This window comes from Mya arenaria, chromosome 1, assembly GCF_026914265.1.
Source record: "Mya arenaria isolate MELC-2E11 chromosome 1, ASM2691426v1".
Lineage (NCBI taxonomy): Eukaryota > Metazoa > Mollusca > Bivalvia > Myida > Myidae > Mya > Mya arenaria.
In genome coordinates this window covers 23,235,515-23,248,761 of record NC_069122.1, presented here as the reverse complement: position 1 = coordinate 23,248,761, position 13,247 = coordinate 23,235,515, and the positions used below count along the sequence as shown (strand labels likewise).

The following is a 13,247-nucleotide window of genomic DNA, read 5'->3' as shown; positions in this document are numbered from 1 at the left end:
TAGGGCTTTAGGTACATGTAGGATTGAAAAAGGACAGGGTGCCACAGAAAAGGGACAGGATGCTAAGGTTAAAAAGGTCACATTGAATCCGGCTATGAAGAACTTGAAGTTGAACATTATGAATTTGGCAGAATATGTTAAAAATTGAGTTAAATTGAAGTAATATGAGGTTTCAACTGCCAGATAAGTGTGTATGTATTTAAGTTCTAGAAAATACTTAAGAAATATTTGACAGTCTTGAGCCTTTAGTTCTAAGAATGCAGAAGGGTGCCCATGCTGGTCTCCATGAGAGCAGAAGGAAGCTACTGAAAAACAACAGGGTGCAGGACCCTTCCATAACCTGTCAGCTAAAACCATAGAAATACAAAGGGTCTCTCAGAAGTTCCTGGACTTTTCTCATAAATTATGTTTTGACACATATATATACGTATATAGAATGACTTGATATTAATGTTAAACAAGAGCACCGCGAAACGGAGCATTATACGCCCGAAGAAGATTTGGCTTGAGGTCTTTAATAAACATTTAGGTTATGCTAGTATACTGCTTACTAAGTTTAAAAGTAACAGGACTTGGAAAGTGCTCACAACACATCCTTTTAATGTAGCAATAATTTGTATAAAGTTATCTAAAAATTGCTTTATTGGTTACAAAGTTGTGGCTAGGACATGTTTTCTAAAAATTCCTTTATTAGTAGTAACACAAAGTTGTGGCCTGGACACGGAATTGCTAACGCCCCCCAGTGAAATTAGCCTTTGAGGTACTGACCTGGAAAGCATGCTTGACAAATCCTTTTAATGTAGAGATGATTTGTATAAAGTTATTTGAAAATTGCTTTAGTAGTACCCAGTTATGGCCTCGACATGGAATTGCTAACGTCCCCCCCCCCATGGTGATTCTAGTGTTTGAGGTATGGACCTGGAAATTGCGCACGACACATCCTTTTAATGTAATGATGCTTTGTATAAAGTTATTTGAAAATGACTTTATTAGTGACCAAGTTGTGGCCCGGACAGGGATTTGCTAACGCACCCCCATGGTGATTCTAGTCTTTGAGGTATGGACCTGGAAATTGCGCGCGACACATCCTTTTAATGTAGTGATGATTTGTATAAAGTTATTTGAAAATCGCTTTATTAGTTACCAAGTTATGACTCGGACACGGAATTGCTAACACCCCCCAGTGAAATTAGCCTTTGAGGTACGGACCTGGAAAGCATGCTTGACAAATCCTTTTAATGTAGAGATGATTTGTGTAAAGTTATTTGAAAATTGCTTTAGTAGTAACCCAGTTATGGCCTGGACATGGAATTGCTAACGTCCCCCCCCCCATGGTGATTCTAGTGTTTGAGGTATGGACCTGGAAATTGTGCGCGACACATCCTTTTAATGTAATGATGCTTTGTATAAAGTTATTTGAAAATGACTTTATTAGTGACCAAGTTGTGGCCCGGACAGGGATTTGCTAACGCAACCCCATGGTGATTCTAGTCTTTGAGGTATGGACCTGGAAATTGCGCGCGACACATCCTTTTAATGTAGTGATGATTTGTATAAAGTTATTTCAAAATCGCTTTATTAGTTACCAAGTTATGGCCCAGACATGGAATTGCTAACGGACAGACAGACAGACGGACAGACGATGGAGGCCATAACATAATACGACCCTTCGGGCGACATCATTTCTTGCTATCTTATTGTTTGTAACAATTTCTTATTAAAAAAACATGTAAAGGCAACAACCTCTTATCTAGAGATTTTTAAAAAATCAAGACATCAAATCGTGCCATGAAACTAAGGACAGTGATACAGTTTTGTGAAGTGTTCGGGAAAATGCCAATGCAGTTGTTTAATATGATAAAAGAATCTGGCAAGAATTGCAGCAGATCTCTGGTGTTTAAGTGGCATATACATTTTAAAGACGAGTATCAGTCCATCGCAGAAGATGAATGCCCTTCCTCGAATGTAAGATCAACAATTGTGCAGATGGTCAGATACATTACTCGAAAAGACAGGCATTTCTCTGTTAGAATGTTATAAACTGAGCTTCTAACTTTAAAGGATTCTGCTGATAGAATTCTGAAAGAGAATCTTCACATGGATAAATGGAGTGCAAGATGTGTGCCATGGCTACTGTCCAACGAACATGAAACCAAATGGGTGTTGTGTTCTAAAGAGTTCTTGGAACAATATGACAATGCTGAGGAAGAATTCCTGGATGACATCATAACACAAGACAAGACCTGGTTATGGCATTATGACCCTGGATCAAAACAGCAGTATTCGATGTGGAAGACACCCAACACTCCACAAACAAAAAAAGTGAGAGTTATGAAATTGGGTGGAAAAAACATAGGCGGGAAATGATCCTAATTCACCAGGTCAGACAGACCATCAATGCTGCATACTATTGAATTCTAACGTATTTCCATTAAATTTAATCAAAATCAAAAACATAAAAAAGGACTGTTCAGATACTGTAGCTTTATTAAACATTAATTAAGGTGGACATTTATAGAATATTTTATCTTTTTTTTCAGGTTTTACGGAGGGATTTGATGCACACTTTACAGAAGATGAGGCTGCATCTTAATTGTGTGATTTTATTCTCCACCAACACCATTCGCCTGCTCACAGGTACATGTACATCAACTCAAAATTTCAGACTCTTAGCCACCATCAAGTTAGGACCTAAGCACCAATGGAATTCCGTTTTTTTCCTGAAGTGAAATCCCAACTGTGTGGTAAACGTGGCGTGGGAGAATGTAATGGGTGAAGGATTGCCTTTGATGCCCTTTTTTCAAAATATGTAAAAATAATACTTGTTCTTTGTTACAATTTTATAGATTTTGTAGGGTAATAACAAAGAGATATTAAGTTAGTTATATTGGGATAATTAAAAGTTTTTTGTGTTATATATATTATGAAACAAAAAGTCCACAAACTCAATCCTGGTATAACATTTTAAAAGGCTATACAAGTAACAACTTTCCCCGTTTTTTTCCAGTCACTGTTTTTTGGTTAATTTCCGGGGAATATTAACCTGTCCTAAATAACTTTAAAAAAAGTCAGGCAATACCCAGCAAGCAAGGCTAAATGGGTCCCATATGGGCTGAATCTGGGCAAAAAGCCCATATGGGGCCCATATAGGTCCCATATGGTTGAGAATGCCCAGATGGGACCCATATAGCTGCTCATCTATGTTAATTGGATATACAAAGGGAAACGAAGATCATTGTTATATGAAAATATGTAAACATCGATACTTTGTGAAAAAAGTTCATTATTTCATGAATCGAATTCACATCTTTTGCCATGATATGCCCCAGATAGGTCCCATATGGGTCCCATATACTCAGCATTATCATTATAGTAGGGCAGTGTTAGATGGTAAGGCACGATGTTGTGGCGATGACACATAAATACACAAGGAACAAATATTTTTCCGTATTTTCATTTTTTTATTACTTCTTAAATATAAACCTTTGGCAATTGATTTTTTAGTAGCAATTTAGTCACAAATAAAAAAAATATGCAGAAAAAATTGTCACGTGACATTTTATCGACGCGCGGATGATGAACGTGATTGAGTGAAAAAATAATGGTTAAATTCATCTTTAAAGAAAAGGTAAGGGTTCTTATTTAACTTTTAAAGCAACTTGTATTTATATTTATAGTAATTTGATTTTAAACAAGTGAATTACTGACGAATTTCTTGTAGAAGTATTGTTTGTGCTACGATTTTGTATTTTGTCATATAATTTCGCGATAATATATAAATTATAAAGTAAAGGCATTCGGGATGGCAGATGCCAAAACAAAACAAAACTAAAAAAAACAACGGCAAATTAATGGTTTATGCAGGTGTGGGGAACCTATTTACATATAGACCTCCAGAGAGATTTTAACATTCTTTTCTCTTGAATGAATTCTGACAATCATTAATCTTTTATTCAATTTAAAAGGGCACCAAGGATCGAGGCTGTACGAGGATATGAGCTAGGGTGCCACTGCTGCTAATGGTGATGGTGAGGATGATGGCCCTGTTACACCCAAGACCAACACCCCCCCCCCCCCCAACATTCCAGCTACCCATTCATTATTCGATGCTCAGCAGAATCCAAGAAGGTAAATAGAAAATTTTAATGGAATATAAAATGGTTTTCATAATTGAACCTTGCATCTTTTTATTATTATAAACATTAACAAACAGCCAATCACATTATTGGTTTAATGGTTAACTGTTTATTACCTGAAGTGTCTTGTTTAAATTTTTATTTTTGACAAAATGTTATTTGTTCCAGATCAGGACACCTGGATCTTTGTGATTTTGGAAAACCAGCAGAAGCAATTGCGATAGCATACGCAGCTCCTGCGTCTCATCCTGGCGAGAGGTTCAGCACAAGATGCAGTTCCAAGTGAGTTGCCAGAGGGGATATCTTTCCCCCTCAAAACTGTGGTGGATTTGGCAGCCTTCAAAGAGCGAAAGTCACAAGCGAATGCTGCAACATCCGTTGTAAGTTTCCAAAACATAGTTGACTGATATTTTTTATGAGGTGTCTTTAAATTTAAAAATGCATAATTTGAGCTTTAAAATTACATTTTGAAGTGACATCATTCATTTAAGTTTGTTTTTGAAACGTGATCTGATATTATCAATATAAGGGCAGGCACACAAATTGAGACAGTGCTTCAAATTTTAATATTTAATTGTACCACATTGAGTGTGATACTATGGTTCTGCTTGAAAGTTTTTGCTGTTTTGCATTTATATGTGGATTTACAGGCATTTTCATGCACAACTTTTTGTTCAAGGTAAAATACTTGGCAGAATATGGTGGGAGTGACACAGTGGACACGTTTTCGCGGATAATGAAGACTGTGTTGACAACAAATCTGGACCGCCAATACAACCTAAAGGGAACCAAACAAAAAAGAAACTGGACAGACTCCACTTGATAAACATCTTTTTCAGTAGGTGGTTTTGTTGTTGTATATATTAAGGTGTGCTAAATGAAACTACCTACGCTGTTCATATACATCAATGGATTTGAAAAAAAATATAACTGAGTATTAGTGTTAAAAAATGACAAACTTTTTAAGATACCTAAATTTATCTGCCTAGCTAAAATAACCATATATAGTTGACGATAAAATGCTGCTTATTTATTACTAAACATTTGATAATCACTTTGATGAAATAACTGTCTCAGATATTCATCTATCCACTAACACTTTAGAACCGCAAGGAAACGGAGGGGGCCATATAGAAGTGGCTTTCCGAGTCGCGAGGTCGTGAGGTTGGCCGCAAAGACCGAGCAAGGGTCACCCCGATGTTTCCTGAGTAGAATGTTGACTTATTTACTTACCATAAAAATTCGGATTTACGACTCAGAATTAAACCAACAAAACTTGTCAGAATATTTTTCAAATTGATTATGTTCAATATGTATGCTTCTATTGTTTTATCATAAACACATCAATGTCGTGTGACATGTTATGTAGTTTGTATGCAAAATGTATCACAATAATGTAATGATGAGAAATCTCCAACTTTTCCCCTAAATTTTCATATCATTAAGGGCTTCAAGAAGAGCATTTCTTATCTATATTTATAGGCAAATCCATGTTGCTTTTACTTTTTTGTATAAACATAAGACAAACTGTCCATGACAAATAAGAGACCCATCAACAAGACAAATATGTTTAAGTTCACATTTGGATGATTGTTCTAAAGAAGTCTCTTAATAAGCGAAACCTGTTGACATTGAATAATTATCATAATATCTCGGAATGATGTCGGTTTTTGTTTTACTATAATATTTTCTTATCCTGGGTACACCATTTTAAACTTTGATACACTCACAATAAACTTATTTTAAGATGAAATAAGAAATTTGGCTGAATGAAATAAGCTACTTAAGGGTGTTACGCTTTAGAACTTTCGAGAAATTCGATAAATTGGGGCCAGATGACTTTAATTATATCAACCCCACTTATTTCCCTGGGGATAACAGTGATCCCAGATTTGTATATGGTAGATACATTTTTTTAACCTATGGATTGAGTGTGTATATATTAATTAATCCTTTTTGATATACAACAATGAATCAGGTCTAAATGATATAATTTTATTATGTAAATATTTGTTATAACTTATATGCTGTTGCTCTACTTTTGTTTCATACGTATTTTGTAATGTAACTCAACATACATGGAGGATATAAGGATATATATATATATATATGTTTTAACATTCAGTCATGTCAGTTCACTAGTCAGTATTACAAGGTGCATTAATTGTGTTAGTCAATAGCTCTGGTTTGTGTTTAATTTTTACTCCTTTTAAATTCTTTTTTATTTCACATGTATGATTTTGGTGATGAATCCAATGTACCAATGAACTTGAAACTGTTATTTCATTTCTGGTTCGAAACGCTGCTTTATGTCTAAGCAATATTGTTATACTTGTCTTGAATGTGTAGATGCACTCCATGCTCTGTTTATTAGAATTGTGCGTCTTTCGATTAGTGTATTTTTTTTAAACACATTCGTTAAAGCATTCGGAGCTCCGTGGCCATTTTTTTCGAAAACAACCTCAGATGTATGCCGGTACATCAGTTAAATTTCTTAATTATATCATTAATTAAATGTAGGGTTTTAGAATTGTGTTTATTGATCTAAGTTTAAATTGATTGCCAGTGAAGTGTTACTGTGACAGTGTATTATTGCAAACATAATTAAGATTCCCAAGAGTTAAGTCATAAAGTTTAACTGCTAAAAAATTTACTACGCGATCTACTTGCAGCGGACTTAAATGTACCGCTTTTTGAGTATGTAAACTGTCCAAATACATCCATGGTTGGTTTTGATAAAATGGCCGAGGAGCTCCGAATGTCGTTAAAGCCTTTAAAAAGTGTGTTTTTTTACATGTAATTTTTGACACGCTTTTTCAGTTTGACAGCTTTAACTGACAGATACAATCAATAAAACAAAGTTTTCACTTATTATTAAGTTATTAATCAAATTACCATATAAATGTACTAGATATTTTTAGCTTGGTATTGTCAAACCAAACTGAAAAAAATGTGTCATAATTTCAGTCACATTTTTCTTGTGTGCCACTTTTATATTGCCAGTATTACGCAAAATCTTAACATTGTCAGTATGTAATTTTTGTTGACTTTTTTAGTGTACATCTTGTTTTACATTTCTTATGTTTTCATGTTAATAAACTTAATAAGATTATTGCTATCTTTGTTGTGTAATGAAATATTATGTTGACATTATGTCATTTGTACTTCTCAACATAGCTGTTTGTAGAGATAATCAATGAAAGGATAGTAATGCAATAGGTGAACACTCAAGATCAAATATTTTAGGTAATTGGAATCAATATATTATAACCTGTAATAACAAAAGTAACGGTTTACCCCAAATTAATTGCTTAGGTAGGGCATATAGAGCCCACAAATACCATGTGGGACCCATATGGGTCCCATATCAAGCCCTGTTCAAAAACCCATGTGGGGTCCATATGGGTCCTAAATCGAGCCCAGTTCCAAAACCCAAAAACCATGGGTTGTCCATATGGGACCCACATGGAGCCCTGTTGCAAAACCCATGTGGGGCCCATATGGGACCCATATGGTAACCCATGTGGGTCCCATATGTTTTGCTGGCTGGGTAGGTATTGCATATGTCTCAGTAACTGTATGGTATATATGACCAGTTTATGTTTATAACTTTAATAAATATGTGTCTAACACCAATTCTCTTTTGATCTAGATCTGCAATTGGTAAACCTGTATACACTGAAGGAAAAAGTAATTTGCTAAGTCATCCATTTAGGCCTACAGTACATCATGTCATGACATGACATTCAAAAAGTAGGTCTCTAGATTACAATAGTAATCACCTTACATGCTAACCTAATAATTGATCATGTCCAGTTTACACCATGAGCCCATACATCTGATGATATTTCATAGCCAATCATAGTACACCTTAAGATAAAAAAAGGTGGGAAATTCAAGTACAATACTTTCACCATTGTTATGATTGTAACAATTGCTCTATTTTATCATACATATTGTACATATTCAAAATTATCCATGGGTTCAGTACATTTTTTGTTGAACAATAATGAAATATAAATATATAAAACATTGTGCATCTCCCTCATTCGCGAACATTCTCTACTTCTAACTTCTAAGCCCAAAAACAACACTGGAAAAAGGGAAACAGTGAAACTCATTCATCGAATACTTACGCGTTGGCTCCAGTGACAACAACAACCTTTGGTTCCATTTGTATAACAAAGACGTTTTAAGATTGTTTTATTCAAAATTTACATCCACACGAAACGTTCGTCTCCTTCGCTATCTCATTAATGCTCAGCTGCTTTTAGTTAACAGCTGTCGGTGTTGTTCTAAATATTACCTCGAGCGAATGTACCTCAATCACTTAGATTGGTACCCTTATTCTCTTTTCTACAAAAAGAGACCGGTATCAGCTAAACCTAAAATTCCAAAATAAACTTGACATTGAAATTACCTACATAGTTGGTTAATAAAATGACTGTATGCCCTCGTTACTGTACTATTATTAATGATTTTTGTACTTATTCTGGTAAGAAATTATATATTTACGAAATAATGCTCCATGCTGCTCTTTACTCAGCCACTGTAGTTTTAAGAAAAACACTTCTTACCATGTAGAAAGAGTTCTGGGTTCAAATCCCAGCGGTGGCCAACTAGAAAAGCATTCAGGGGCTTTTAAATTCTTGTCATATTTTTACAAACCAGAAAAGTATCAAACCTTTCTTTGCGAAAATTGGAACATTCTTGTCAATATTATTTAGCCCATTGTAATTCTATTTTTACAATAAATATATTGTTTCGACTGACTGGTCTTGAGTTTGAATTACATGCGAATCAATATTATATTGATATACTGGTAATTTATTTTATCTTATGAAATTTCATAAACACATTATATATTATAATATTGATCATATATATATATTAGTGATGTTCCGATGATTGATTATAATCGAAAATGGATTGGTTGGGCCTGAAATCGGCGACAATCGATTGTTTTTGGTTATAATCAAAAAAATTATCAAAAAGTAACGAAGGGTACCAGTCTAATCTACATCGCATTCGGAACACCTCGGCCATTTAACTCCTCGGCCATTTTTTCAAAATGGCCGAGGAGCTCCGAATGATTTACATCGGTTACATATCACTAATTATTATATATAGATGATAGCCAAATACGTAGAATAAACTAGGAAAATATTTTTTCAAAATCGTATTTTTTAAGAAGAAGTTATATCTAATAATCAAAGCCATCAGTTATTCAATAGCCGCATATGCTTTTCATATTTTGATATACATTATATTATATATTTGCAATCATAGAAATAGGCTTAATTAAATTGTTTCGATTACCGTAATAAACAAAAAGATAGGCCTAAAAGTGTCATGCTGTGTGAACATGTTTAGCCATATTGGACGAGCCGTACACAAGTCAAGTCAAGAATTTTTTTAAGTAATCAAAGTACACCGGCCCAAAATACTTGACATACATAATAAAACAAATAATATACGAGGTCTGTCAAGAAAAGGAATTTAAGCATATATCTAAAGATGATTGTTTCACTTTAATTGTTAAATTCTACAAGAAGATAATATAGAAAGACAACTTACTTAGAGTCTCATGATTAGTTGTTTTCATAAGGCTATAAAAGTCATTTAAATCTATACCAGCAGAGTACCAATTAAACAAATATTGTCTTCTTATACATTGTCATACTTCATACAGACAAACTGAAATGCATGATAGTCACAATCTAAGACAAATATATGTTTATTATCATAACAAAAGTACATATATACGATCATATTTTGGTATGTTTAGATGCCTACCAGTTGAAAGTTCGATCTTGTGTTTAAATGTTATAGCTACTGATAGGTATCCTTCAACATTCAACAGTGTTTTTATAATGAGAACAGCGACTAGAATTGTTTACAGATTCAAACCAGTTTTGGTTATAACCGAATCAATAATTCTCTGTTTAAAGATGGTTAGAAAAACGTTAACACTTCCAACGTCTTGAGTTATCCAAATATATCAAAATCCATTCGTAAACAACATGTTTTTAACATTTGTTACCCAGCAATCGACAACTTCATCAAGAGATTTAAGCATTAAATAGCATTGTTTCAGATATCTAGTATTCATAATTTACAAAAATAGCTCATACAGTTGGAAAAATATGATAAACACAATGGTAATTTACCACACTCTCCAAGAACCATGCATGATTTCGTAGTTTTATTTACACAAAGGTGCTTCCTGCAAAAGTCATTATATATGTACAGATTCAATACTTGGACTAAACTCATATCCCCAAATTTGAGAACCGTAACATAAAATAGGGTTTAATCATGGTATCAATTATCTTAAACAGTTCTTTGGTTGGGAATCGTTGTTTTTGCTACCGAAGGGCTTTTGGTAATGTTTAATTGCAAATATAGATTTTTGTGCCTGAGCCGACAAAATTTCTTTAGCTAATGTCCAAGACAATTGTGGGGTAAAAAGAAGTCCCATTAACTTATAAACTAAAGTAGTTTTAACGTTAAGTTCACGAAACTATTATTTTTCATAGCTCCTTAAAGGCCCGCCATTTCTAAATACAATAATTCCTGTTTTCTCAAGGTTCACCTCCATACCGGAATTAAGATAAAATTCATTTATCGTATTGAGCTGCTGTTGTAATTTTAATGCTGTTTCGGCGCCATTTGCAACGTCATTCTACGAAACTTAAACATATTAAATCTGGTATATCGTTGGTGATAAAAATGCCAGACCCACATTTCTCTCTTAAAAGAGCAGATAACTCATTTTTAAAGATGATAAAGATTGTCGAACTTAATTTATCCTGGCCTCGTACCAATATTACAGGGAAACGAATTAGTTACCCCACCATTTGTTTTAACACATGAATTAAGGTTAAAATACATAAATTTCAAGACTCTTAAGAAATTACCATAAACACCTAGCTGTTGAAGTGATTGCAATAAGTTTTACGTGGTAAATTTTATCACTTAGCTTTACGGAAGTCAACATATAAACAGTAAAAGCGTCCTCTTTTTTGAAAGTTATTTCTGAACCATAGCTTGCAAACAAAATATATTATCAACCGTGGAATAATTTCGACGAAACCCAGCTTGACATTCATCGATCTTATTATTTTGCTCAGCCCAATTGTAAAGTATTTTATTAATAACACTAGAAAAAAATTCTTATACATGGTATTTGTAATGAACAGGGCATATTATACTTTATCCCCAAGATTGTGGAAACACTCCTGTTGACAAAATCTTATTTAATAATAACAAGAAAAATGGTCCTATATCAGAACATGTACATTTATAAAATTCAGACGGAATTCCATCTAACCCACAGCTTTTATTATTTGCTAGTTTGGAAATAGATTCCACCTCAGATAAAGTTAAAGGATCATTAAGTGTGCTAGCACTTTCGTCTATAAAATCATGAACATTTTCACTATTCGGATCAACCAATACTGCATCCCCATCATAGAGAAGGCTTCTGAAATAATCGTGCCAGTCATTGGCAGCAATACTAGACACAGATTAAGATTTCTTTGTACCAAGTTTCAATTGCTTCCAAAATGATGTTGGGTTTGCACTGTTAACTAATTTAAATATATTCTTACATTGATAATCGTATTGCCTCACACAGGAACAGCTTTTAAACGCGTTGCGCTTATCTTTATATATGTTAAGGTCGTTGCTACTATTAGAACGACGAAATGGACGTAATGCAGATTTTAATTGTTTAAGTTGATAGCATTCTTCGTCCCACCATGGAGGTTGGTCAGACACATATTTAATTTTGCTTTTCATACAATTTCCAGCATCATAGTATATTTTTGTCAGTACTTCTATGCATTGATGTATACCATCGTCCATTGATTGTAAAATAAGAGCATTACGAGGATGCAATAAGTTACGTATGTTTTCTATAAAGGTAACACTCAAATTATTTTGCCACTTGAATCTATCATTAGTCGCATTTATGCTATCAGTCATAACCGTAGTTCGCGATAATTCCTCGGGCTTCAGGTTTAACACACATGAGGTTGAAATATGATCAGAGTCACTTGCATTTCACACTTTAAAATTTGTAATATATTGAAAAAGGTCAGAGGAGGCTACCATATAATCGACTGTACTAACACTATTATTGGAAAACATGTATATTCTCCGTTTAAATCGCTTGGTAATGTTTTTCCAAAATTATTCCCACAAATCATATCCAAATTGTTTCGTGGCATTTCAAAATAACTCCCTCATATTCCACATCGCCGAATACAAAGTTAAGATTGTCTTTGGGTATAAAACTAAGAAGTCTTTAGTACGAGAATAAAAGTCACCTGACGATCATAATCTGCACAATCGTGTCTAATAATTAAGTGCTCAAACAACTGTAATATGTTACTTGTCCAAATATATTTCCTCATTATACAAAACAATGTTTAATATTAATTTTAAATACTTCAGTTTTATTTCTATACTTTCATTATTGCAAATAATATTAATGATTTTGGGAGTGTGGCTCCATTCGTAAAATAACCATATTCGAAAGAACTGCTAGTGGCGCCTTTCTTAACGCTTCGATGGCGTCGGGCACGTGAATATTTTCCAGACACTTCGATGGTGTCCTACAGGGACATTCTTCCTAACGCTTCTATGGCGTCGGTCATGTGACTTTTCTCCGAACACTTTTATGGTGTCCTGCATGTGACGTTTTTCCTAACGATTCCATGACGTCCAATTGATGATGTTCTTCCAAATACTTCTATTGCGTCCTGCATGTGACGTTCTTCCTAACGATTCCATGACGTCCAGCTGATGATGTTCTTCGAAACTGTTCTATTGCGTCCTGCATGTGACGTTCTTCCTAACGATTCCATGACGTCTAGCTGATGATGTTCTTCCAAACACTTCTATTGCGTCCTGCATGTGACGTTCTTCCTAACGATTCCACGACGTCCAGCTGATGATGTTCTTCCAAACACCCTGCATGTGATGTCCTTCCTAGCACTTTTATGGTGTACTGCACTGGACGCTCTTCCTTACACTTCTGTTGCGTCCTGCACGTGACGCTTTTTTGATTATTTTTATGGCGACGGGCACGTGCCGTACTTACTA

At 34.4% G+C, this 13,247-nt stretch overlaps 1 protein-coding gene and 1 long non-coding RNA gene across 3 annotated transcripts in view; one reads left to right on the top strand and one right to left on the bottom strand.

Annotated features, from left to right (window-relative positions):
• The window catches only part of LOC128233705 (3-keto-steroid reductase/17-beta-hydroxysteroid dehydrogenase 7-like), a 33,928-nt gene extending 25,493 nt beyond the window's left edge, over positions 1 to 8,435 (bottom strand). For both annotated transcript variants that reach the window (XM_052947521.1, XM_052947527.1), the window contains exon 1: positions 8,273 to 8,435. In XM_052947521.1, the coding sequence (XP_052803481.1) occupies positions 8,273 to 8,310 (38 nt within the window). In that variant the 5' untranslated portion in view covers positions 8,311 to 8,435. The remainder of the gene's footprint in view (positions 1 to 8,272) is intronic.
• LOC128233720 (uncharacterized) lies at positions 4,076 to 4,965 on the top strand. Its single transcript, XR_008260761.1, has 3 exons — positions 4,076 to 4,128; positions 4,305 to 4,516; positions 4,816 to 4,965. It is a non-coding gene; the product is annotated as an uncharacterized LOC128233720 (long non-coding RNA).
• Positions 8,436 to 13,247: the final 4,812 nt, after the last annotated feature.